At 41.3% G+C, this 27803-nt stretch overlaps 1 protein-coding gene across 1 annotated transcript; it reads right to left on the minus strand.

The window, feature by feature from the left end:
- Positions 1-173: 173 nt before the first annotated feature.
- Positions 174-27264, minus strand: SPATA9 (spermatogenesis associated 9). The gene is made up of 5 exons (XM_004613085.2): positions 27204-27264; positions 26958-27046; positions 20720-20947; positions 2465-2560; positions 174-894 (listed from the first exon to the last, which is right to left on the minus strand). Exons 1-5 carry the CDS (start codon positions 27262-27264, stop codon positions 610-612), a joined length of 759 nt encoding a protein of 252 aa, XP_004613142.1. The 3' UTR covers positions 174-609.
- Positions 27265-27803: the final 539 nt, after the last annotated feature.

A 27803-nucleotide genomic window follows, 5' to 3' on the forward strand; every position in this document is an offset into this window, starting at 1 on the left:
ATGCAACATCATATGCTCTCTGTTACCAACAATAGAAAACATACAATCTAATGAAGCCATTCCAATAGGTCTGACTGTTGGAGCAAAAATTCCAAATAATGATAGTGAGTTTCCTGTCGAAAATTGAATGTAATCAAAGTAAGGAAAGAGCAAAGTGAAAATCATCTGCCACACAGGCAGAAGGGGAGTGGGAGGGGGGAGTATGCTGGGGTTTTTGGTGGTGGAAATGTGCACTGGTGAAGGGATGGGTGTTTGAGCATAGTATGAGACTCGATCCTAAAAGCCCTGTAACTGTTCTCACGGTGACTCAATTAAAAAATAAATTTAAAAAATACATATTATAAATACATCAGCTTATAAACTATGTTATAGAGCCTAAGCTATAAGAGAGACAATATTCTCATTCATTAAAATATCATACATCATCATATATTACACATCATGGTTCTTTTTATTTTCTTTATCATAAATATGAAGGACTAGAGAATGACATTTTAATTCTATCAGTAGTAAGTACATCCTCTCCTTTTAAACATAACAGTCAGAATATGAAAACTACTCTCCCAGTTTGATAAGATGAAATGTCATTAGATAACTCTTAAGCCCTGCTCATTCATTCAGTTCAGTTGATTGGTCAAACACAGAATGTAAAACCTGGATGTTATCACACATGTTAATGACAGGAAGTTTGGGCTGAGTTGAAATATTTTCTGGCTTCTCCGGTAAGGATCTGTAAGATTTCGCTTTGATTTCTTCATCAGGAAACATAGGTTCGGAGAGCACAGGTTCAGAAAAGGCTTTTCTAGGTTTTTCACTTTCTCTGTTTTGCCTTATGGACTCTTCTTCTTGGAATATTTTCTTTACTTTCACCAGCACAGCGTTAACACAAACTGTCTAATGAAAAACATTGTTTGGTAAAGTTTCTTTATAAGCCACAAAATTTATAGGTTAAAAAATGACCAATAAAATGTTTACCATTTCATCTATGGAATTCAACGTTTTCTAATGAAGCACTTCCTTTCAGGACTACCCAGCACATGACAGGTATCAAGTGATAGCTTTTGTGTTCTAAATATATCACAATAATCTACAAAGAAATTTGAAGTCTAGCACGCTTCAGTAAAGATATGTTACATTTGTTCTGATGCCTTGTTTTACCTCTTCATTCTGATTTGATTGAAATAGTTTTATTCCCCTGATTTAGTCAAATGAAGCATTTTATGAATTTTTCCCAACATATATTAATAAAGTAGGGTTTTTTTTGGTTTATATGCTTCCCAACTTTGCTCACAGCTATGTGTAGGGCATATACATCTCAGTAAAATATTAGTGAACTAGTAGATGAAACTGATGATTCGTAGCAAACTGGTGATTTCTAAGCAAATATGATTTTTTATTTCAAGAATGCCACTAAGGGCCAGCGGCATAGGACTGCAGATAGGGTGCTTGCTTTGTGTGCGGCTGGCCCAGGTTCAATGCCCAGTACCCCATATGGTGGCCTGAGCACTGGTGTGCCACCGCTCCCCTGCCTCAAAAAAGAAAAAAATGCTATTCAGTATCATAAGGAGTACTAAAACAAAACAGAGAAAAATAATAGGAAACTGGGAAATCACTAAGACCTGTATACTTTTTTTTTTTTTTTTTTTTTTTTTTTTTTTTTTTTTTTTTTGCTTTTTGGGTCACACCTGGCGATGCACAGGGGTTACTCCTGGCTCTGCACTCAGGAATTACCCCTGGCCCTGCTCAGAGGACCATATGGGATGCTGGGATTTGAACCCGGGTCGGCCGCGTGCAAGGCAAACGCCCTACCCGCTGTGCTATCTCTCCAGCCCCAGACCTGTATACTTTAAAGTTATTCTGAAAGTTTACTAAATATGAACATGATTGTAATACCAAATACATCAGGAAAGCAACAAGAATAATCCATGAAATATGAGAACACTGAAACTAATTTATTTTTCCAAATATGGAAAATTATTATTTTCTCAGGGAAATATAATAGGCTTATATGGGGGGTGCTTGGGATGGAACCTGAGCCAGCTGCATGCAAAGCAAGCAACCTGCCTGCTGTACTATTGCTCTAGGTCTAAGAGACATTTTTGAATGTCAATACTTGTGCTTCAAAATATACTAGTATTTGTGTTCCCCAAGCCATACACCTGAATTATGGAATACTGAGTTAACCATGGTACAAAGATTGGAACAAAAGGATAGTTTAATAAAAACAAAACTAAAATGTGCTATCCAAAATACTCAGATTGTAATAAGCTTTATAAAAATAAAATGACATTAGTTAAGCAAATTAGGCTTTGGTGTGTTGACTTTGCTTTTCCTCAGAAAAATACATTGAGATAAAATTATCTTGTGGAGTAAGAGTATAGCACCCTGATTTGTGGATTTACAAAGCATCTTATTACATAAACTAAATACATTTATTTCTATATTTAAATATTTGAGTACTTACCAAGTAAATTAGCATTGCATATGAAGCACACATTATACTAGTTAAGGCAGTCTTTGCTGGAAAGGAGATTATTTCCAACAAAGAACCTTTTCTGACCTGAAAAAAACAGAAAACAGTTTTCTTACAGAAGTTTTTTTCTGTCAAAACATTGTTTTATTATGTTGTAAAATGAGAAATATTTCTAAATAAAATTATCTACTTTAGATCTGCTTGTTTTTTCATCTGAAACATATACAAACGCAAAAAGAAAATTTGCATTTTCAAAATCCAAATTATTTTTTTGTATTCCCAAGGGTCCTCACTAGGGGGTGCTGCTGTGCACATGAGAAAAACAAGCTTTGAATTCATTCATTATTCATTACTAAATTATTCACCTCCTTCAATTAAGCAAACAGCAATCAAAATCCTGAGCATTTCCTGGAGATTAATGACCTGCTTGGAAATATTAATCATGAGCCTGCTTAGGGCCAGCATTACCCGTAGATAATCATTAAACTTTGGGAAATGCTGTGTTCATATATAGCACTATTTTTCAAAAGGTAGTGTTTTACATTAATAATCTTTCAGATGGCTCGAATTTCTGGTAACCAAGAGCTCCCGGCCTCAAACACATTAATAAGATAGATTCCATTAAGAGAATCATTTTTTTTTTTTAAGGTAACAAAGGTAGTCTGAAACAAACCACCTTTGTTGCCTTAAGCAGGAAAGGAAATGAGGGCATTAAGAAAAACATTCCCTTCTCTTCAGCAGGGAAGAAGCCCTTAACTATGCTGCTCACAAACACCCTGGTGGCTTCAGAGAGTGCTCCAAAGGTAGACTGCAACTAATAACACCAGGTCCATGCCCAGGAAGCGTGCACATAAACTACAAACAGTTCGCAGTGTTCACGGAAGAGTTAAAACACAGGAAACCAAATCAATGATCACAACACGAGATAGTATTGCATAGTATGTTGCAGTGTTTCTAAAGTGCCTCTGCACAAAGTATGATAACCTTTTATTGAATACTGATTGGCACTGTATCACTGTCCTGCTGTATGTACTTGTAGGATACTGCATTGTTGGCTGCTGCCACTATAAAGAACAAATGTGCTCATCATAATTTTCCTTTCTCAGGAGAATTCTGAAACCAAAAATACTAATGTAGCCTGTTAAAGGAGGTCTGGGAAATGGGGAAGTGCCTCTTTAGTCCTTACTTTTCCAACCATACCAACTCCTACATACAGGGACATGTAGGTCCAGTTGTGGCTGATTCTCTTCATAAGTCAGCCTGGAAAATTTCCCAGAGTCCTGGCTTCTGGAAAGAGTTTCCAGGAAATGAAGCAGCTGTTGCTTTTTCCCTCTTGCTAGAGGAACAAAAATGATAGTGTTTGATTGCAGTGAATCTTACGATTAGACTACAAGGCAACAAACACACGAACAGATGTTAGGAAAAAAGCAGATACGTTCTAACAAAACGTCTCCTGGCAGAATGGGGGATTCATGGTTCTGGGGATGTATGAATGCACACTGGGAGGTCCATGTTGAGGAACTGGCACCACAGCTGATAAAAATAAGCTGTGTCTGCATGAATGCAGAATTACCCTATTTCCTTGCATCTTCCTTTTTCAGATTTTCCCCTTCTCCTGAAAGTCACTATGACAGATTCATTTTAAAGTAAATTATGTATTTGATATACTAGACTTCTGAAAAATAATTATATGTGTTGCCTAAGGATTACTTTAAGAAAAAATCAATAAATTTCTTCTACTCCTGTAGCAAAGCATCTCTGTAGAAAGCATATTTCCTCGAACATTTATGTGGCCACTGGCAAGTCACTGTTTTTCAATTTTATAACTCACTTGCAATACATGTTTTTCACATTATAAGCCAGTTTGTTTAATTTATGGCTTGCTATGAACAGAACTAGTGTATGGTTGAAAACTAAGGCATATAAACAGAAATTTGGTGAATCAGAGGATTTATTTCAATTATTTTGACTCATCTAAAAAATTTAGCTTAATTTATTGTTACATTAATTTCATTTTATTTGTATCTTTAAATCTAAAGAATCCTGTATTCAGTATTTGGCTCATTTATTTTTTTAACTTTGGTATCATTACTATGTAATGTATAGATATTTGGAGAGTAAAAGATATTTTAGTTTTTAAACAACCACTAATTTTGACTGCCTCATCTCACTAAAATACCTTTTTTTTAATCTTATTTTCATTAATAATTCATTCACCAAAAAGGCAAAGTCTAATTAGTTTAGAAAATCAAGACCCACTGAGAGATGATTAGCTGCAGTGGGGATATAAATCCACTTCTCCAGAAGGGTGCAGAATCACCTGCTCAGCTTAGCTCATGTCACTCAAGATCAATGATGGAAACCCGAGGAGTTACAGGGGAAACTAGTTTCTGTGACTAGTCCCAGAAACTGTGTAGGTACAGGGCCATGTCTGTGCTTGGCAACCCTCCATACTCAAGAGCAAAGGAAATAGCATCCAGAGTCAAGAGAGCTATTTGGCTGTTTGTTCCAGTGATAAATCTCGTGGGACTTGTTCTTGAGTAAGCTCTCTGTCATTTGGACCTGGAAACGCTTAGAGACCTGAGACTCTTGGTCAGTCTGGAGAAGTATGTCTTTAAGAGTCCGGTGGCTCTACTTTCTAGAAATTGTCCCCTTTCCCTAAGCTCTAAACTTAGATCACCCAAAATAGCCTGACAGCAGGCCGGACAAGGACCTGATATATTACTTCCTGCTATCTGTAAGGTTTCCGGTGCAAACGCCAAGCCAGTGCCCAGCTGGAAAACTTAAGAGGGGTGGGAGGGAGAGAGAAACTTTGTTTCAGTCTCAAACCTTGGTCCTAAAATAAGGAACCACAAGTTTGCTGCAGGCATTTCAAAGGCCGAATCTTTTCTTCACTCTTGCCCATCTTTTGCCTTTAGCACTCCAATAGTACAAACAGTCCTCTCTAAGGCCATTATAAGGAGGATCCTGTCACAGAAGAACTCTAGGTCCCCTGCTCTGCCTGCCAAAGTCAACAACTCTGTCTGGGGCTTGATGCGTCTTGGCTGAAGTCAGCACGAAGCTGATTATCTAGGTCACTGCCGCCCGGGGCAGCTTAGAGGCTCAGGAGTGGCACTATTCTGTAAATCCTGCTGCTGGGGATGCTAAAATCCCCAGCACAAAAGTTTTTCATTCCTGGGGTCCCTTGTTTATAAAGCTTGCAATTTATCACTGCAATCTCAGCAGTGTTGATCTAGATAAATATGAGCAGCACATGACTTAGGATAGATGCAAAGGAAGTTTCTTCTCCCACCCCCCTCCTTCTTTCTCCTCTCCCTCTCAATTCCCCACCCCATTTTGACCACACCTTTTCGTGGTGCTTAAGGGTCATTTTTTGGTTCTGTTCTCTGGGATCACTCCTGGCAGTACTTAAGGGACCATAAGAGATTGCCATGGATTCTAACTAGGATCTGCTTTATCCAAGTGCCTTTAACCTCTGTCCTCTCTCTCCAGCCCAAGGAAGGCTCTTTTAATAAGACGGCCAATTGGAAGGGCCTGAACTCAGATATCCCTGTTCACAATGGAAATCATTGGCATCTACTTAGGTCCCTTACATCATTTGGGTCTTCAATATACTCATGCTTGGCACAATAAATATCTCAGTGCGCTAATATACACAGGACATGCATAGAGCTAGGCATCCCATCAGAAAGGCTGGCTAGGCTGTTTTTTTTTTTTTTTTTTTTGGCTTTTTGGGTCACACCTGGCGATGCACAGGGGTTACTCCTGGCTCTGCACTCAGGAATTACCCCTGACCGTGCTCAGGGGACCATATGGGATGCTGGGATTTGAACCCGGGTCGGCCGTGTTCAAGGCAAACGTCCTACACGCTGTGCTATCTCTCCAGCCCCTGGCTAGGCTGTTAACTCTGTGTACATAGCACACTCCCTAACTCCTAAGAGCAGACCATTCTTTCCTGCTTCATTCAGATCACAGCAGAGAGCTGGAACTGCCATAGTCCCAGTGTGTTCTAATGAATCTGCTCCTTCCTGTGATTTTGAAGGGAGTGATCCTAGCTACAGAAAAACTGAAGAGTTATGCAAGAAATATGTAAGGCTCTAGATAACGATGACTCTTTCCATTCTTCATCATAATCAGAGCAGTGATGAAACAGTACGTGAAGATCTTTGACACTTGCCTTCCAATGGCTAAGCAGGCCACTCACTTCCCTACGGCCAAGTCTCCCCTGTGATGCCCTCCCGGCATTCAAGTAGCACGTCCTCTGACAGCGTTCCCCCTTTCACATCTGCACATTGACTGACAGGCAGCCTGACGATGTTAGATGAAGCCAGGCTGAATCCCACTGGGTAAAAGCATGTTGTCCGTGTGGAACAGCAGCCCAGGAGCGCAGCTGCTCCATGCTGACAGATCTCAGCACAGTCTAGTACCATGGCACTCCCCTGTCTTCCAACCCCTGACCATTACCACACCTCGTACACGGCTCTCTGTTCCTTTCATTGCCCAGGCCATTGCCTTCACTCGTATTTCTATATCTGTTGCCACAGAATCTTGTGGGCATTATAAATTCTCTTTTTTTCCCTCGCTGCAACTTAGTTTCTTCTACCTGGCATCTTTTGGGGGGAGGGAACACTTAGGGGTGCTCAGTGCTTAGTCCTAGCTCTATACTCGGGGGTCACTCCTGGTGGGGCTTGAGCGACCATATATGGTACTGGGGATCAAACATGGGTTGGCCGCAAACGAGACAAGAACTTTATCGGCTGTACTATTGTTCCTGTCCTACTTGGCAATTCTGATTGGCAGCTTGGTACCGTGCATTAGCTCTTGGTAATTCTTGGTACGGCACATTAGCTCTTGAAACCTGTTCTGGAACTGTTCCCACTTATCTCATTCCAGCTACATAGAGCGGCAAATATTCCCTAAGTAAGACAGGCTCTCTTGCCTGCACACCTCAGTAGACTGTTCTGTTCCTGGACTGAGATCTCCCATTTCTTCACCTGAAAATTTCTTCCTCTTACTATTCTGGGCTGCGGTATTGTCGCTCCAAACTTATGCCAACACTCTGGAACTCCGTGTCCCTTTCTGATGCTTCCACATTGCCCGGCACGCTTTGATCTTGTACTTGCTATACTATGCTGCCATTACTCTCTTACTTGCCTGTCATTCTCCACAGTCCAAAACGCAAGGGGAGAACATTTATGAATCACTATAACTAAACGGTGGTTTTATATGTCAGCTTTTCAATAAATATTCATTGAATGAATGAACAATTGAAATTATACTTCCTTGCTTCCAAATGTAACCATATTATATTAAAAGTTATTAAGAAGTAAGCCAGAGAGAGAGTGCAGTAGGTAAGGCATTTGTCTTGTGTACACCTGACACTGTTTTGATCACCAGCAACAAACATGGTCCCCTAAATCCCACCAGGAGTGATCCCTGCGCACAGAACCCTGAGCATCACTGGATGTAGCCCCAAACATACAAAATGTAGTAAACTTGAGGGACATATGGTTTAGGAATATGGCAGAGAAACTAATGTTGAGTCTACTTCCATACAAAACCCTAGAAATTGTATATAATATTAAGCTCCAAATTTAATCAGAGATAATTTACAGCAAATGAAGAAAGAAGGAAAGGAAGAAAGGAGGAAAAGAGGAAAGGAGGAAGGAAGGAAGGAAGGAAGGAAGGAAGGAAGGAAGGAAGGAAGGAAGGAAGGAAGGAAGGAAGGAAGGAAGGGAGGGAGGGAGGGAGGGAGGGAGGGAGGGAGGGAGGGAGGGAGGAAGGAGGAAGGAATGAAGGAAGGAAGGAAGGAAGGAAGGAAGGAAGGAAGGAAGGAAGGAAGGAAGGGAGGGAGGGAGGGAGGGAGGGAGGGAGGAAGGAGGAAGGAAGGAGTCCTCTATTCTCCTCCTAAGACTGAAAAGGGAACTTAAAGACAGAGCCTAGCATGTCAACTTATGTCCCTGAAGCTCTCGAGATGTTGCTGGAGCAATAAAATGACAGTGAGTCTTGGTTGGGAGCTTGTGCTTTAACAAGGAGGGTAGAGCTGAAACTTGGTACACTTGAGGTAGGAATCCTAGCTCGGTTTCCATGGAAATGAGAATGGCTGGACTGCGCACTGGGTCCAGTGAAAGGCGAGAAGTGAGTTTCCACGTGGGGCTGGAATTCCCTCAGGAGAAACCAAGCCCTAGACTGGCACCACATAAAAGGGGGCTGGATTTACCCGACAACTGTAGTGCAGAAAAATCCACGTTGAACAATGAACTAACATAAAGATGTTTATTTTTAAAAATCGCCCTTGAGTAGCAACTTTCCATTAAGCCCTCCCCACTCAAATAAGAAAGAAAATTATCTACTAAAAATGAGACATTACAGTTCAAAAGAGAAAAGTGGCATTCTAGAAATATATTTAAAAATCACTTTCAAAAAGACTATAAATGTGTGTTCAAAATGGCTAACGAATTTGTTTTCATTTAAAAAAAAAGTCTGTAAAAACAAACAAAAAAACCAGAAATCGAGTTACACAATCAAAATGGGAAAAAGTAAAGATTGGGAGAAGGGAGGGGGGTGGATGATAAACACCAGAATCTAGAATGATAGGCCCCTTTTGGGGATGTTGGGTGGTGGGGCACACCAAACTTTCCAGGAATGATAAATCGTATTCGGAAATTTTAAAATATATGGAGTTAAGTAAAGAGCATATTATGTTGCTCTGGAAATAACAGATGGAAATAACTGGTTGATTAGAAAATTGATTGGAGAAAATGATTCACAATGCATCAGAAAGATTAAGGAAGGGTCTGGGATTGGCTCAGTGGCAAAAGCACCGACCATGTGAATCTGAGGCTGTGAGTCTGACCCTGCAGGACTGCCAGCAGGAGCCCGAAGAGTCCCTGCAGCTCTGCAGTTTGGGAACCCTGTGCTGCAGCAGGTTTGGAAGATCCAGCCTCTCGCCAGCCTCTCGGGGGGGACGGGGTAGTGCAGGTGAGCACAGAGACTTAAGCTTTAGCACCTGCTGCCCCCTCCCTCAAAGTGTGCATGCAGGGACTGAAGCAATAGCACAGCGGGTAGGGTGTTTGCCTTGCACATGGCTGACCCGAGTTCAATTCCCAGCATCCCACATGAGCACCGCCAGGGGTAATTCCTGAGTACAGAGCCAGGAGTGACCCCTGTACATAGCCAGGTGTGACCCAAAAAGAAAAAAAAAAGTGCATGCAGCAGGACACCTGGACAGTGAGTGCCACGGATCACCCGTGTGAGTCCGGAAAGCAAGTGTGCGAGGCTGCAGCTAACGTGGGACTCTGGCAGGCAGGGGCCAACCATGACCAAGGGAGTGCACAGCCTCGGGCACTGCACAGCACCGCAGCAGCCAGCTTGGAGGGGAGGAGGCTCATCACTTCAGAGATCAAAGAAATGGCCAGGAAGGTCAAGAAAGTAGAAACCTTGGAAAGGCCCAAAGGATGTTTGAATTTAGTTACTTATTTTTAATTGAATCGCTGTGAGAGCCAAGGTTACAAAGTTGTTCATGGTTCACTTTAAGTCATGCAATGTCCCACTCATATTTCCACCAGTGTATGTTTCCCACCACCAGTGTTTGCAGTTTCCCTCCCACCCATCCACTGCCTTCCTCTATGACAGATGGCAGACACTTTTCCTTTCTGTCTCTCTGTCTCTCTGTCTCTCTCCCCTTCTCTCCCCCTCCTTTCTTCTGGGCATTATGGTTTTTAATATTCTAATAAAAGGGTATCATGCTTACAACTTTCCTTCCTTTCAGCACTCAGTTTTTGTTCAGAGTTATCATTTCCAGCTCTCGCTGTCATACTGGTTCCTTCTCTGTCTTAACCACACTATCCCCCCTACCATTTGTGTGGCAAGCCTCCTACCATGGATTGGAATTTTGGGCCCTCGTTTCTACTGTCTTTGGGTAGTATTCTCATCAAGGTATAGACTGGAAAAAATAAGAAAGAGTTACAGACTGGAAAAAATAAGAAATTTGAAGAAATAATAGGTAAGAATTTTCCATATTCAGGAAGCACAGTAATTCCCAAGAAAATGAACCTGTTCTGGAGAGTCTGACAAGAGCAAACAGAACTCTAGGTATGCATCTCTAATGGCCAGCAAGCCCTGGCCTTGATGTGTACCTGGGAAATGTCTCAGACACACAAGAATGCATGAACAAGAGAGCTCACATGTTTGAAAGAAAATAGTTCATCTTTACAGTCACAGATAAAATGCAGATTATTTTTTCTTATAATGTAATACCATACTTGTATCACTTGTATCACTTGTCATCCCGTTGATCTTCAATTTGCTCTAGCGGGGGCCAGTAACATCTCCAATCGTCCCTGTCTCGTGCTAGTGTAGCCCAATGGTATTTGCTAGCTCCAGGAATATGAAGAGTCTCAAACCATTTGTTCAGGGTTTTGATGAAGAAGTCTGACCATCTCGTAAGTGGGCGGCCATGTGGTCTTTTGACATCTTGTGGAATCCAGTCAGTAACAGCTCTAGTCTAGCAGTCATCTCTAAATTGCATTACATGTCCGGCCCATCTGATTTTTGATGCTTTGGCAAACGAGACAGCATCCCTGATTCTTGATCATTGACGGAGATTGGAACTCTGGATTCCTTCTGTCACTTGACTGAAACATGATACTTCAAGCATAGCTCTTTCAATTCCTCTTTGGGATACCTGAATAGCATTCTCATCCTGTTTTCATAGGGCCCAGATCTCTGAGGCATATGTTAGTGCAGGAAGAACAATGGAGTCGAAAAGATGTACCCAGAGCCAGAGGTTCTTCATCCTCTTATCCACTTCTTCGATGCTCTTGAAGGCGTTCCACGTTGCTCTCTTCCTCCTGCGCAGTTCTGGCACCAAGTCGTTCCTCATGTTGAGTTTTCGACCCAGGTATACATAGCTGCTGCATTCGGAGATATTTGTTCCATTGAGAGCAAATGGAACATCAGGAACTAGTTCGTTTTTCATGAACATTGTTTTGGTGAGATTCAGCTGCAGTCCGACCTTTCCACACTCGAAATTGAAGTCAGCCAGCATTTGTGTCCCTTGGCTAATGTTTGTATTTGGTGTTACTAGAACGATCAGTGAAGTGAAGTGGAGGTGGTGTAGTTGCCAACCATCTTCTCTTCACTCCCATTCCTTTCCATTTCAGTCATCGCATGACGTTCTCGAGGATGGCACCGAAGAGTTTCGGTGAAATGGTATCACCCTGCCAACCCCCTCTCTTTATGCTTATGATCACTTCCTTGTAGAATGGGAAAACCTGTAAAGGTGATTGGAGGCCACCCTAAAAGCTTCCATCCCTCTCAGAGAGCCCAGCAAGCTACTGAGAGTACCCACCTGCACGGCAGAGCCTAACATACTATCCATGGCATATTCAATATGCCAAAAACAGTAACAGTAACAGTAACACCACACAGAAGTTCAAATAACAAATCATAACTTCATGTATCAATAATAATTGAATGAAAAAGCAAGTTTCGTAAGGATAAGTACACTACACTATTACATATATGTGTTTAAAATGCACATGAGTTAATAGAAGTATTATCATCCTCATCATCATCCCGTTGATAGTCGAATTTCTCGAGCGGTCTCAGTAACGTCTCCATTTGTCCTAGCCCTGAGATTTTAGAAGCCTCCCTCTAATTGTCCTTCCCAATGATGCCGCATTGGAGGCTCTTTCAGGGCCAGGGGAATAAGCCCCAGGTTGTTACTGGTGTTTGCATATGAATACACCATGGGGAGTTTTCGAGGTTCTCCCATGTGGTAGCTTGCCAGTTTCTCCCAGAGGGAGAAGTAGGCTATAAGATATTGCGTGGCCACCTTAAGGCTGCGCCTTCCAGAAGCTTGTTTTAAGTCTCTGGATTTTGGCCGTTGGTGGGATTAAATAAAAGTATACTAATGGAAATAATAAAGTATGCATGAAAATTCTGGCATTGGGGCAAAGAGAGAGTGTAGTGGGCAGGGTGTTTGTCTTACATAAGGCTGTCCTGGGTTCAATTCCCAGAATTCCTTATGGTCTTCTGAGCATCACCAATAATGGTTCCTGAGACAGAGCCAGGAATAAGTGCTATGCACCACCAGGTGTGGCTCAAAATTTAAAAAAAAACAATCTGGCATCAAATTATGGCTAATGACCTCTGGGAGGGAAGAAAAGGGAATGGATTAGGCCATGATTCCTTGCTCTTCTTCTGTTTGTTCTTGGGCCCCACCTGGCCATGCTGAGGACTTACTCCTAGCTCTGTGCTCAGGGATCATTCCTGGTGGGATTTGAGGGACCAGAAGAAATGCTAGGGATCAAACCTGGGCCAGCAGTGGACAAGCAAGCACCCTTCCCACAGTACTATGTCTCCAGCCCCACCTGCCTTTGTCTTTAGAGAGGAGATATCTGAAGTCAACGTGACAAATATTGCTACAATTATGAATCTGGGTGGAGTTTCTGATGTTTAAATATCTCACTGATAAGAGTTTTGAAAACTAGGGACTGGAGCGATAGTACAGCGGGTAGGGTGTTTGCCTTTCATGAAGCCGACCTGGGTTTGATTCCCAGCATCCCATATGGTCCCCTGAGCACCGCCAGGGGTAATTCCTGAGTGCAGAGCCAGAAGTAATCCCTGTGCATTGCCAGATGTGACCCAGAAAAAATAGCAAAAAAATAAATAAAAGGAGGCCCTGTGCATTCAACCACCCATCTTGGGTGGGTGGCAGTGTGTGTATGTGTGTGTGTGTGTGTGTGTGCGTGTGTAAAAAGAAAGAGCTTTGAAAACTAAAGCTATTAGAAGAGCAAAGGAGAAGAGGTGTTACAATCGCTTTATGTTGATGTCATAAGAAAAGGCCAGTCAGCACCGGGCCTTAATCCCTAAACTGTTTCTTTCATCTCAGATTCCTGGAATAAGTAATGACAACTCAACTCAGTGCTTCCCAGTGAATCTTAATGTCATGGGAAGAAGGACAGTGTATTTTGTTTTCATTCCAAATCAGATAGAAAAATAGACTTTTTCTGCCACTGAATATTCATGAGTTTTGGAAGACAGTTCTCCGTGGAGGACTCTCATTTGCATATGGAGTGAGTCTTCTGAGCAAAAGGCATGGAGAGCATCGGGTATGGCTGGGGAGTAGGCAAGTGCCCTCCTCCGGGCCCTCTAGACATGGGCCCCAAATATGGCAGTGCATGAGGATAAAGTCCCCTCCTTCCCCCCTCAGAGACTCTGAGTCCAGGATCCCAGCGTAATAATGCTTCTCTCTCTGTGTCTTTGTCTCTCTAGCCTCTGTGTCTCTGTGTCCCTCCTGGTCTCTGTATCTCTTGGCTTCTATCTCTGTCTCTGCCTTTTGTCTCTCTGTGTCTCTGTCTCTCTCAGCCTCCGTCATTCTGGTTCTCTGTCACTCCGGTAAACAAGTGCACCAGACACCTTACACAAAGCTGAGTTTCCAGATCTCAGTCAGGACAGCGCCTGTCTGGCACATCACAGGGTTCTGTGGGACCCGAGGCACCAGCTACTGACACAGCAGTTGCTGTTTTTGTTGTGAATAAGAAAGAGTGCACTTGATTCAATGATCTTGTGCTGTGTGTGTGTGTGTGTGTGTGTGTGTGTTTGTATGTGTGTGTGACAGAGAGAGAGAGAGAGAGAGAGAGAGAGAGAGAGAGAGAGAGAAATCATAACTTTGGAAACTTGTTTTTAAATATTATAAAAATCTCATTTCCTTCCCAAATTTTAGCAGGGGAGCAAAAAGACTCTGAATAACAAAACAGACAAGTCTTTCATGAAGGATACAGAAATTGTCAGAGAAGGAAAATTTTTATATCAACTTCTATAAAATGTAAGGAACCTAATATACAGAAAATAAAAGTAGGTAAAATGTTAAGATCCAGAGAGATGGGTTTTTTGTTTGTTTGTTTGTTTTGCTTTTTGAGTCACACCCTGCGATGCTCAGGGGTTACTCCTGGCTCTGCACTCAGGAATTACCCCTGGGGGTAATATGCTCGGGGGACCATACGGGATGCTGGGACTCGAACCCGGGTCGACCATGTGAAAGGCAAGCGCCCAACCTGTTGTGCTATTACTCCAGCCCCCAGAGAGATGTTTTAATGGGAACTTCAGATTATACCATTCATCTGTATTTTTGATTATTTAAAATACAAGAACAAGGTGAGAGAATCCAGCATTCACAGATGAATCTAAAAAAACAATTTCAGTCACCAGGTGTTATCAGGAGACGTTAATGAATGATATTCTCAGGCAATTAGAAGTTGAAAAAGCTTTCATTGGAGGTACAGGCTTGCTCTGGTCTCCTGTACTCTGGCACAGAAACCAGAACTGAGCCTTGGAGTCTTAGGCTAGTAGCAGCCAGACAGGTTCTGTGTCGTCCCGCTACACTGGGGACTAGTACAGAGGCAGAGACAGGGCAGCCGCTAAGGGTAGAACTAGGGGACTAGAGAGGTCACTGAGACCAAGGACGGGCATGGATTTCTCCCTCTGGCTTTCTGCGAACCCCATGGAGCAATGCTGGAATCAGTGGAGTTCCTGATCTCATTGTCATTGTCACCCCATCTGCTCCTTGCTACACCAAAGGAAAATTCCAACACTAAAGTCACAGAGCCACCTAGGGAATTTTTTTAAGAAGCTAACCCAGGTGCATTAGCAGAAAAATTCTGCAAGCAAAAGCTGTAAAAATTAATATGAAATTCTTCAAAGAAAATAGGTCTCCAGAGGGCAAACAAGGACACAGATTTAGAGGAGATAACCAAGAATGAAGAAGAAGTAGCATAACAAAACTTAATGAACGTAGAGAATCTCAAGGAATAAAGAACGTCTAGGATATTGGGAAATTGCTACAAGAGCACAAGGAGTACTTAACCAAGGACATTGAAAATATCTACAAATTTCAAACAGATTCTGGGTATGAAGAGTCAAAAGAAAATTCAGTCTAATATGGAAAGCATAACAAGTAGTTGATCTCAGAGAAGAAATGTTAGAAATTTAATATAAAGCAATAGTGTTACATGTAGAAGAACTAAAACTAAAGGAGGGAAATGAAAGTCTACAAAAGCTTTATGTACATTAGAAAGTTGAACATCAGAGTTACAGAAGGTAGAGAGAAGGGGGTGAAGGTAATATTCAAAGAAATAATGGCTGGAAGTTCCCAAACTTAAGGGTAGAATTAACCATATATACTCAGAAACCTGAGAGAAAACTCAATATTTTCATCAGAAATAACCTACACCAAGATATATTGTCACTAAATTATAAGTCAATAATGAAGAAAACATCAAAGACTTATAGAGAAAAAAAGAAAAAGTAACACATACAGGCATCTCTACCAGGTTTTCATCAGACTTCTCAGAAAAATAAATCTATAGGTTAAAAGAGAGTCTGTTATACTACCAAAACACAAAAACTTATCAGCCAGACAAAATTACTTTACTTGGGGAAAATGTCCAGTTAAAACCAACAGTCGACCTGCTCTGTAGGGGATGTTGAAAAGAGTTCTACATAAAAATAAAAAACAAAAGATGGTAGAATCTTGAGTAAGAGAAGAAACAGTAATATAGTACAAACAACAAAAACAGTAATTTGAGACAACAACAAAAAGAAAAAGGGGGAAGGAAAAAAGGACAGAACTATTACAGTAAAATGATGACAAGGTGATAACAGGGAACAAAATTTGTTTTTTTAGATATAGATGTATGATATAACCCTGATCCCTAATAACTACAAAACAAAAAATTCAAGCAAACACATTTAGAAGAAAAAATAGGGGTTGAGGTTGGGAGAAACACCAGGATAAACCATTCATATTTTTAAAAAAAAGAAGAAGAAGATGGGACCAGAGCGATAGCATAGTGGTTAGAGCTCTTGCCTTGCACACCACTGACCAGGATTTGATCCCCGCATCCCATATGGTCCCCTGAGTACCACCAAGAGTAAATCCTGAGTGCAGAGCTAGGAGTCACTCTCTGAGCATCACCCAGTGTAACCCAAAAAGAAAAAAAATCACAAATACATAAGAGAAAAATAGAAAACAAAAATATAAACAAGACCAAAGATAAAATAGCAAGTTAATGTGCACAATATGTCAATAATCACTCTAAACACAAATAGTCTATACGCTGTGATAAAAAGACACAGAATGACTAGGTGGATAAAAAGAGAAGGATCTGAGGCTGGGGAGATAGCTCAAAAGGGCTGAAGCCATACTTTGCATAAGTGAGGTCCCACAGTGCAACAGCCAGGAGCATCCCTAAGCATGGAGCTTAGTCTCTGAAAACATGAATTCCCCCTGCAAATTTCTGGATCCATCTACACCTATTATTTATTCTATACCTATAAATATCTCACTAAGGCATAAGGTCAAATGTAAACTTATAGTGAAAGGTGTTCATAGCCAATGATGCAAAAAAAAAAAGGTGGAAGAATTACTATTCCCATATATGGTAAAAAGACTTTCAACTTAGAATAGATATTGAGAGATAAAGATGGATATTATATATTAATCAAAGGGTCAATCCAGCAGTAAGATAAATCTGTCATCAATATATATGACGCAGCAGAGAGGCTCTCAAATTATTAACACTCTTCATGGGATACACTGACAGCAACATGATTATAGGGAATCTCAATACACATATACCAACAGACACATCATCCAGACAAAAAAATGTTAATAATTAATGGAATTAAGTGAAACTTCTGAAGAGATGGCTTATTATACAGCAATTTCAATTTCAAACGAAATGAAATCACCTTCTCAAGTGCTCATGTAATATTCTCAAGGATAGATCACATGTTGGTTGGAACACAAAAGGAGCTTTAATAAATATGTGAACATTAAAGTAATACCAAGAAACTTTCCTGAATGTTATCATATGAGAAATCAACAACAAAAAGAAAACAAAAAGAATATCATGTGCTTCTGAATTAATTCTTGGGTCAATGAGGGAAAAAATTAAGGAGAAATTTAAAAATTACCTGAATAATAATGAAAACAAACTGGTGAGTTATCTGTCTTTATGGCACAGGGCAAAAGCAGTATTAAGATGAAATAATTGTATTATTGAGAAACTTTCATTCACCACTAAATAGGTTTACATCAAACAAGAAAAGCTCATGTAAACAATTTAATTTTACATACAAAAGAACTAGAAAAGGAGAATGAAGTGAAAAATAGAAAGAAAAACAGCAGAAATAAAATAACAGGAAAACAAAATGCAATGCAAAAATCAATGAAACAGAGAGTTGGTTCTCTAAAAGGATAAATAAAATTGATAACCTTCTTGCTAGGCCTACTGTGTGTGTGTGTGTGTGTGTGTGTGAGAGAGAGAGAGAGAGAGAGAGAGAGAGAGTGAGACAGAGAGAGACAGAGACAGAGAGACAGAGACAGAGACAGAGACACAGAGAGACAGAGACAGAGAGAAAACTAGAAAGAACAGGGATAAAGTTATAACTGATATTATAGCTATATAAAGTATCATGAGACTGCTATGAATAGCTATGTAAAACTGGACAACCTAGAAGAAATGAACACATTTTGTTTTAGAAACAAAGCCTTCCCAGACTGAACCAAGAAGAAACTAAAAACTTGAACAGACTATAAACAAGTACATAAAAAAATGTTTAAATATAAGGGCTGGAGCAATAGTACAGTGCGTGGGGCCTTTGCCTTGCATGCTGCCAGCCTGGGTTCAATCCCGAGAATCCATATGGTCCCCTGAGTACTTCCAGCAGTAATCCCTGAGTGCAGACCAAGAGTAAGCCCCCAGCACCACTGATGTGGCCTCTAAACCAAAGAAAAAATGTAACCAAAAGTCTCCCTAAGAACAAAGGCCCAGAACAAGAGGACTTCATCAGCAAATTCTACAAGATTTTCAAAGAAGAACTAATAAACATCCTGATCATACTCTTCAATAAAATTGAAGGAGTTAACACTCCCAAACATATTTTATGAGGCAAATACCCAGACAAAAGCACATACACAAAATAAAACAATAGACACTGATTAACATAGTGCAAAACCCTCAACAATATCTTGGTATATCAAATTCAGCAATGTCTAGAAAATAATTTGCCATGAACTTTTTAACTTTTAAAAATTTTAACTTTTTAAATTGGGGGCTTTTGTTTTGTTTTTTGTTTTGGCCACACTCAGCTTTGCTCAGGGCTTACTCCTGATTATGCACTATTTTTTTTTTCTTTTTGGGTCACACCCGGCGATGCACAGGAGAAACTCCTAGCTCTGTACTCAGGAATTACTCCTGGCAGTCTTTGGGCTGGAGCAATAGCACAGCAGTTGGGCTCTTGCCTTTCACTTGGCCAACACATGTTCGATTCCTCTGCCCCTCTCGGAGAGCCCGGCAAGCTACCGAGAGTATCGAGCCCGCACACCAGAGCCTGGCAAGCTACCCGTGCATATTGGATATGCCCAAAACAGTAACAATAAGTCTCTCAATGAGAGACGTTACTGGTGCCCACTCGAACAAATCGATGAGCAACGGGATGACAGTGACAGTGTTCAGGGGACCGTATGGGATGCTGGGAATCGAACCCAGGTTGGCTGCGTGCAAGGCAAACGCCCTACCTGCTGTGCTATTGCTCCAGCCCCCATGCACTAAAATTTTTAAAATATTTAGAGGAATTTATATCAGGACTGCAAGGATGGTTCAACATATGCAACTCAATTAATGTAATACACATCAATAAAAGAAAGGATAAAAATGACATGACCATATTAATAAATGCTGAAAAAGTCCTTGACAATATTCAGCAACCATTTATGTTTCACAGTAAATTGGAATAGACCTTATGTTGGAACATACTTAAACAAAATAGTGCCCATATATGGGACTGGGCAAATAGCTCAAGTACAGAGCCATGACTAGCATGTGTGAGGCCCTGATACCATGAAAAGTATGGTAATTACCCGAGGGAGAGAAGGGAAGGTGGGAGGAATAGGCAGAGGGGCAGAGTGGTGGTGTAATGGGGGTGGGAGTGGGGTCAGTAACACACATGAAGGGTGGGAAACTAAAATCCTGAAATTCTGTAGTATCAATGATGAATCAATTAAAAAAATTAAAAGCAACCAAAAATCAATACACTAAATATATGATATAGTTAAATATACCTAAGACATTTATATCTCCTCATTGGCACCCTCCAGAACTTACGGCTGCTTCTCCCGAAGGGAGCATAAAATGAGGTCCCCATAACCAAGCCACAGGACTCCACACCAGGGTTTGCCCCAGAGAGGGGTGGGTGAGAGCCCTCCCCGCCCCAAGGGACCCAGCCTCGGCAGCTGACCTCCACTACCCCACCACCGCCACGTTCCAGGCCGCTTTCCACAGGCTCGGGCCGAGCCTCACGCATGAGTGAACATATTCCTGGACTGCACGGCAGCAGAGTGGCTGCGCGAGACATCATCACATAAATATATACATATGCCTCTTGGAGCACCCGGCAAGCTACCAAGAGTATCCCATCCGCAAGGCAGAGACTGGAAAGTTCCCTGTGGAGTATTCGATATGCCAGAAATAGTAACAATAACAGGTCTCATTCCCCTGACCCTGAAAGAGCTTCTAATCGTTGGGAAAGACGAGTAAGGAGAGGCTTCTAAAATCTCAGGGCTGGAATGAATGCAGCGTTACTGGTGCCCACTCAAGTAAATTGATGAACAACAGGATGACAGTGATACATTTATATATAAACAAAACAGAAAAACAAATCTATATGGACTTTTCCCTACCTACTAGAAACTTAACTGTATGAAACTTTCAATTTCAAATGGTTCAATGTAAAACTATGCATACAGTTTTACAATTTACCATGTGCATCAACTAGAAAAAGGTATAAGCAATAGAAAAACTTAACAAGTCTTAAAAGTGAATGTTTTCGTCTCCCCCAAATCTTGTATGCAAGGCAATCTTTGTCAAATACCCCTTTGTGTACTTAACACAAATACAATCTTTGTTAAACAGCAGGTAGGGCCTGTGCCTTGCAGGAGGCAGGGCTCAGTCCCTGGCATCCCATATAGTCCCCTGAGCACCGCCAGGAGTAATTCCTGAGTGCAAAGCCAGGAATAAGCCCTGAGCATCACCGGGTGTGACCCAAAAAGAAAAAAAAAACTTACCCAACTATTTTTATTCAGCACAGAGGACAAGCAACGTGCTACATTTTCATATTTTAAATCTTGCAGTTTCAAAAATAGGGCTCATATTTTGTCTGAATGCAATATTCACTTACTTGCACATTATATAAGGGTTGTTTTGGCGCATTAACTTCCCTCAGCAGACGCCGAGATAATTCCATCAACTCAGAAACTCTACAGGCAAGCTGAGGTTTCAGAAGTTTGGCCACTGATTTGGAAGATCTGGATATGCTGCTCAATCCTTGAATTAAGGTTCCTCTGTTGATCTTGGCTAACACGACTGACATTTTTACATTCGGCGGTTGTTGGATGGTGTCTCTTCTCTGGAAAATAAATCTTTGGAAAGTGACTGATGCATTGCTTCTCCAATGTGCTATTGTTACTGTTATTCAGGCCAATACAGAGTACCTTGTAACTGTCATGCCTGATCCCACACATATGATTAGTCAGTGCCCAAAAAATATTTTTCCTACTGCACAGGCACTTAAATCCTTATATGAATATTTTATTTTTCCTGAGGACAAATATTCAGAATCTATAGTACAAGCCTAAGGAGATATATTTTTTCATTTTTACCTCTGGGTGCTTTTTTGGCATTTATTTTAAGGAGCTTCTCCCAAAATAAACAGTTCTTGTTCACAAATAATTTGTGTCAGTTGGGGATATAACCCATTGTCAGAGTATATTCCTCATGTATAAGGACTTGGTATTTGGTCCTTGGCATGCACACATATACACAGACACACAAAAACCCCATAATGTTAGATTTATCCAGAGTAATTTTTAGAAGTTATATATATTGTTTACTTCAAAAAATTTAAATAATAAAACACAGAAGACATGCATAATATATACATAATGCATTATACAATTAAACAATAACCAGAAGATTAACAAGTTTAAGCAATTATTAGTTCTAAAACCTTCAAAATTTCAAAGAGAGAGCCAGGGTGATAGTACAATGGGTACAGGACTTGCAATGCCTGGCAGCCCATATGGCCCCGAGTAGGCCGGAAGTAATGTCTGACTGCAGAGCCAGGAGTAAGCCTGAGCACCACCGACTATGGCCTTAAAACCAAAAACCAAAACAACCGCCCCCTCCCCCCGTAAATTTCAAAGAAGCATTTTGGTGGGAAGAAAATCATAGCATTACCCAAGCACACAGGAGTGTGAATTTCTCTCTGTGCTCTGCTAGAAGGTGAACAAACCCCAGGGAAATCACTTGTAATGTGCTTGGATTAAGTGCATTCCAGGGAACAGAAAATCACAGTTCCTGTTATTCATTTAAGTAAGTTTATGTAATATTCTAGGTTTTTAGTACATAATATGAGGGAAAATATTGGTTAAGAACACCAATTATCTTTTTTTTATTATTTTTTATTAATCACTGGGCTGGAGCGACAGCACAGAGGTTGGGGGTTGGCCTTTCACGCGGCTGACCCAGGTTCGATTCCTCCGCCCCTCTTGGAGAGCCAGGTGAGCTACCAAGAGTATCGAGCCTGCACGGCAGAGCCTGGCAAGCTACCCGTGGCGTACTGGATATGCCAAAAACAGTAACAATAAGTCTCTCAATGAGAGATGTTACTGGTGCCCACTCGAACAAATTGATGGGCAACAGGATGACAGTGATTGAATCACTGTGAGATAGTTACAAGCTTTCATGTCTGGGTTACAATCTCACAATGATCAAACACCCATCCCTCCACCAGTGCACATTCCCCACCACCGATATCCCCCCTTTCCCACCCTCCTCCTGCCTCCATGGCAGACAATATTACTCATACTCTCTCTCTACTTTTGGGCATTATGGTTTGCAACACAGACACTGAGAGGTCATCATGCTTGTTCATTATGTACTTTCGGCACACATCTCCCATCCCAATGGGTTCCTCCAGCCATTATTTTCTTAGTGATCCCTCCTCTCTTCCATCTGCCTTCTCCCCTCATGAAGCAGTCTTCCAGCTAAGGGGCAATCCTCCTGGCCCTTGTATCTACTGTCCTTGTGAAGAACACCAATATTCTTAAATCTCCGAATATTTCATCACTGACTTCTTTTGGGATTCTGACGACTAACCTTCCCTCCCTTTTTTCCTCTATCCTTTGCTTTACAAATTACATCTACTCTCCTGCTGAACCTTTTAAACACTGAAATTGAGGCAGACTTTATCCTATGCCCTCATATTACTACAGTCTTATATACCATAAGATGGAAAAAGCCACCACAAATGGGAAGTAAAAGCTTGTAGTGATGCAATTTCTGGCAGAGTTTTCCCTGGACTTTATACAGAAATCCAAAACCTAATATCTCTTAATTGTCAACAATGTGAAACAGTTCCTTTTTAGCAGGTCTGACTTGGGGGGGAAACTCCAAACAATAATAGTGAGTTTTTTGTTGAAATATTGAAGGTAATCAAAGTAGCAGCCATTTCTCTAGACTGTGAACTAAGCCATAGTCCCACGCCGGCCGAGGAGAGGAAATATCCTTCTTTCTCGGTTCTTTTCCGTTTTCGGGGAGAAACGCTGTGTGGCATCAGCCATATTATGAGGTCTATTAAGCAGGCATGAACTTGGTGGCATGGGAAGGGGAAAAAAGAAAAAAAAATATTATGTACTTGGAACAGCGGGACACTTGGACAGTCTCGGGCACGCAACGCCGAGATTCCACCCGGGTGGGCACACTTTTGTGTGGCCGCTTTACTGCTGATCTACAAGAATCTGGAGGCCAACTAGACAACATTTGGTTCCAGAAACTGCTTGCAGCCATGTCTCTAGACTGTGAACTAAGCCAGAGCCCCACGCTGGCCGAGGACAGGTAATATCCCTCTTTCTGTTTTTTTTTCCTTTGTTGGGCGTCGTGGCGTCAGCCATATTATGAGGATTATTAAGCAGGCACGAACTTGGTGGCGTAGGGAATGAGGGAAAAATAGTTATGTACTTGGAACAGTGGGACTTCATAGCTCTTCATTTTCAGCAATGGAAAAGTAATGATCAAATGCTTCCTTGTCAGTAGGGCTGTTTTTTTTGGGGGGAGGGGAACCTCCAACAACAATAGTGAGTTTTGTGTTGAAATATGGAATGTAATCAAGGTAAAGAGAAAATGAAGTGAAATTTATCAGTTACGCAGGCGGGGGTGAGGGGTTGGGGGCGGGGGCTGGGAGGTATACTGGAGTTTTTGGTGGTGGAATATGGGCACTGGTGAAGGGATGGGTGTTTGAGTATTGTATAACTGAGACAAAAGCCTGAGAACTTTGTAACGTTCCACATGGTGATTCAATAAAATAAAATTTTTTAAAAAATTAATGAAATACAGTTTAGATTCCAGAGTTGAATGTAATAATAAACATTTTATTATGTTGTATTAAGGGGTTTTATTTTCCTCATTTACATAGGTTAAAATCATACAGCAATCACAAATTGACTCTTACTGATGTATTTTCTGATCATTCTGTTTGCCGTTTCTTTTGCTGTTTTTGTTTCTGTTTTTGTTTTTTGCTTTTTGGGTCACTCCTGGCTCTGCATTCAGGAATTATGTCTGGCGGTGCTCAGGGGACCATATGGGATGCTGGGAATCGAACCCGGGTTGGCTGTGTGCAAGGCAAATGCCCTACCTGCTGTGCTATCACTCCAGCCCATTTGCAATTTCTTAAAGTTTTGTTGGAACAAATAAATGTAAAATAAATTTGTTATGTGCCTAAAAGGGGCAGGTTGGGAATGGGAAGGAAAATGGGGACTTTGGTGGAGGGAAAGTGATACTTGTGGTGTTGGAACACCAAATGCCCCAAACAACTGTATAATGAACAACTTTGTAAGTCATGGTGTTTTTAATAAAAACAATTTTTTAAAATTTGGCCTTGAGGTGCGGGGGAGGGGGTGGGATGGGACCAGAGATCTTATCCAGTTTTCTTGTATATAAAGCACGTAATTTACGCAGAGAGTCTCTTGCCTGAGCGCTTGGCTGTCTTCCCCGGGACCCTTCGGAAGGGATGGGCTCCAGCTTCCCTCCCCGCCCTGAGCAGAGCTCCTGGAGGCCAAAGACCTCCAGAATCTAGCCACAGCCATGCTCAAGGCCCTTCTCCACACGTTCGGACAAGCCTCAGGCATGAATGTACCGGCAGAGGAACCCAGGTGTGTGTAATCCCATCAACGGCCAACATCCAGAGACTTAAAAGCAAGCTCCCAGAAGATATCTTATAACCTACTTCTCCCTCTGGGAGAAACTGGCAAGCTACTGAGAGTTTCCTGCCCACATGGGAAAGCCTCGCAAGCTTCCCATGGTGTATTCATATGCCAAAGCCAGTAACAAGGTGGGTCTCATTCCCCTGGCCCTGAAAAAGCCTCCAATGCAGCATTGTTGGGAAGGCTGAGTACAGAGAGGCTTCTAAAATCTCAGGGATAGGACGTTACTGAGACCGCTCGATAAATTCGATGATTAACGGGATGATGGTGATGAATTTACCACTGAACCACATGAGCTAGACAACGATATCCATTTTCTGACTTGTGCTTACATTTTCCAATCTAATTAATTCCTGCCTCAACTCTTTCATGCTATTCGTTCAAATTTACTTAACAGTCTGGGAACATACTCTGCTACTTAATACTACTTTGGCCTGATACGGTTTCTCTTGGAATATTCGTTCCTGTCCCTATCTACTTTATTTATTCCTTCTTCATCTTGAAAACTACTATTCATTCTTTTAGACCCAATTTAATCAACCTTCCATTATCCATGAAGGCCTTTCTGACCATCCTAAACAGAACCACTCGTTCTTCAATATTGGATATAGCTTTGATCATATTCCAATGCAATTATGCTTACAACTCTGTTTTCACTGAGTGAGTGTTTAAATGAAAGGGGTCCTGTTCACTCATCTCTGTATCCCCTCTCTCCAGCACAGAGCAATAGGAAAGCATTGACTACGCCTCATATGTCTAGTTGTCTGAACACATCGTTAAGGGTAACTATAGGCGTTGTGATTACTATGTTACACAGAGTGCTTTTTTGTTTACCTACAGGTTTTAGTTCACATTTGGCATTTTCAGAAGTCTGTTTTCTGGGTGGCAGGTTGTTACTCTTCTATGTAATTTTACAACCTCACAACACAACTCTCAGCTGTAGTCAAAAAGACTGAAATATTTTTCCATTAACAGCTGTATATTTCTGAGTAAGATAGGTTCTATGACTGACCCAATGAAGGTGTTACTGTTTTTTCTTTTCTTTTTTTAAAAAAATTTTTATTAGTGAATCACCATGAGGTACAGTTACAGACTTACAAACGTTCGTGCTTACATTTCAGTCATACCGTGGTTGAGTGCCCATTCCTCTACCAGTGCCCATTTTCCACCACCAATGGTCGAAGCATCCCTACCACTACCCCGCACCCTGACCTCCCCCTACCCCACCCCGCCTCTGTGGCAGGGCATTCCGTTTTGCTCTCTCTCTCCTTTTGGGTGTTGTGGGTTGCAGTAGAGGTATTAAGTGACCATCATGTTCGGTCTATAATCTACTTTCAGCCCGCATCTCCCATCTTGAACATGCCCTCCTAGCACCCTTTACTTGGTGGTCACTTCTCTATCTGAGCTGCCTTTTCCTCCAGCATTCAAGGTGTCATTTTTTCCTGGAAATATATTGCTTCACAATTTTCTATCTATACTCTCTTTCACCCTCAAAATTTCATCTGTCAAACCCTTTCAGAATCTGAGTTTTAATATACCCCGTCCCTCTCGGAGAGCCTGGCAAGCTACCAAGAGTATCCTTCCCGCATGGCAGAGCCTTGTAAGCTACCTGTGGCATATTCAGTATACCAAATATAGTAACAACAAGTCTCACAATGAAGACGTTACTGGTGCCTGCTTGAGCAAATCGATGAACAACAGGATGACAGTGCTAACAGTGCTAACATGTGCTTACGGTGATATCACCATTTCTTTCCACCATTAAAAGAGACCCATATGCTTTATAGCTTTTATACTTGTATAATTTACATCATTTATATTTTAGCATATACCTTAAATTAGGGTTACATGATTTTCAGATTTAACATTAGACAAATCTTAATATACTGTATAGTAATTATGACCATAAAAGAGTTCCAGATTTCTAATGACATAGTGATCATCTTTAAAGTTCATCTATCCATCTATTTCCTTGTCCATAATCTCTGCTTTTCATGGAGTCCCTTCCAATGAGTAATATTTGAAATTAGTCTGAGATTAAATGAATATTTTCCTAAGATTTAAGTCCTTGTCTCAAAATCAAGCATTTTAACATAGTTGGTATATTAAAAATGTACTTGCAGCAATTATTTTCAAAGGTATGAAATCACCTCTTACCTTATTACTCTGTGATACTCTTAGAATGGTAGGGAATTCATCTTTAAACTCATCTATCAGGTCGATGATGACTCTCTGGATCCCTCTGACTGAAACAAACATAGAAGTTAGTCGGGGAGGGAAATGCTTAACTTAAAATATCCTTTCACCAAAATTCAGAAAATAGAACTCTAGGTCTGACACCAAGAGTTTTATTCCCAATAATTCCCCACAACAATATGCCCTTTAAAACAAGATGATGTATACTTCTTCCAGAAACGCTCATCAACACCTGCCCACATATCCACCCAATAGGCCTGGCTGACATGAAGAAATGATGCTTGGGTTCCTAGTGCTTGGCCAGCTTGCAATGCTGATCCCGCCCTGCCATTAGTGAGGGCAGTCTTCCTCTCCAGAAAGCAGACAAGCAGAGAACCTGCTGCCCCGGCTGGAATTCTTTGTTACTGCACAATGGGCCTCTGAGAACTTGTTACAGAATCTTCTGAAATCATTCCAGCAATGGCAACAAGAAGAGGAAGCGTGAGTTCAGGGGCATAGGATAAGAAAAAATATGTTTTTTTGTTTTCTGGGGTCACACCTGGCGATGCACAGGGGTCACTTTCTGGCTCTGCACTCAGGAATTACTCCTGGCGGTGCTCAGGGGACCATATGGGATGCTGGGATTTGAACCCGGGTCGCCTGCGTGCAAGGCAAACGCCCTACCCACTGTGCTATCGCTCCAGCCCCGGAAAAAAATACTTTTAAATGAATCACAATATGAAATTCTGCAATATAAGCTGGTTATGTCACATTTTCTGTAGTGATAAATTAATGGGCCACCTGAGAATAAATCTCCCCTTGCAGTGG

The sequence above is a fragment of the Sorex araneus genome, chromosome 1, assembly GCF_027595985.1.
Source record: "Sorex araneus isolate mSorAra2 chromosome 1, mSorAra2.pri, whole genome shotgun sequence".
In the NCBI taxonomy this organism is placed as follows: domain Eukaryota; kingdom Metazoa; phylum Chordata; class Mammalia; order Eulipotyphla; family Soricidae; genus Sorex; species Sorex araneus.

Coding starts and splice junctions, on each gene's coding strand:
- SPATA9 (XM_004613085.2), bottom strand. CDS start 27,264: ATGTCAGCCAGGCCTATTGGGTGGATATGTGGGCAGGTGTTGATGAGC. Junction 20,948..26,957: donor GAGTATCACAGAGTAATAAG/GTAAGAGGTGAT, acceptor TTTATTTTCCAG/AGAAGAGACACCATCCAACA. Junction 2,561..20,719: donor AACCCTTATATAATGTGCAA/GTAAGTGAATAT, acceptor TGTTTTTTTCAG/GTCAGAAAAGGTTCTTTGTT.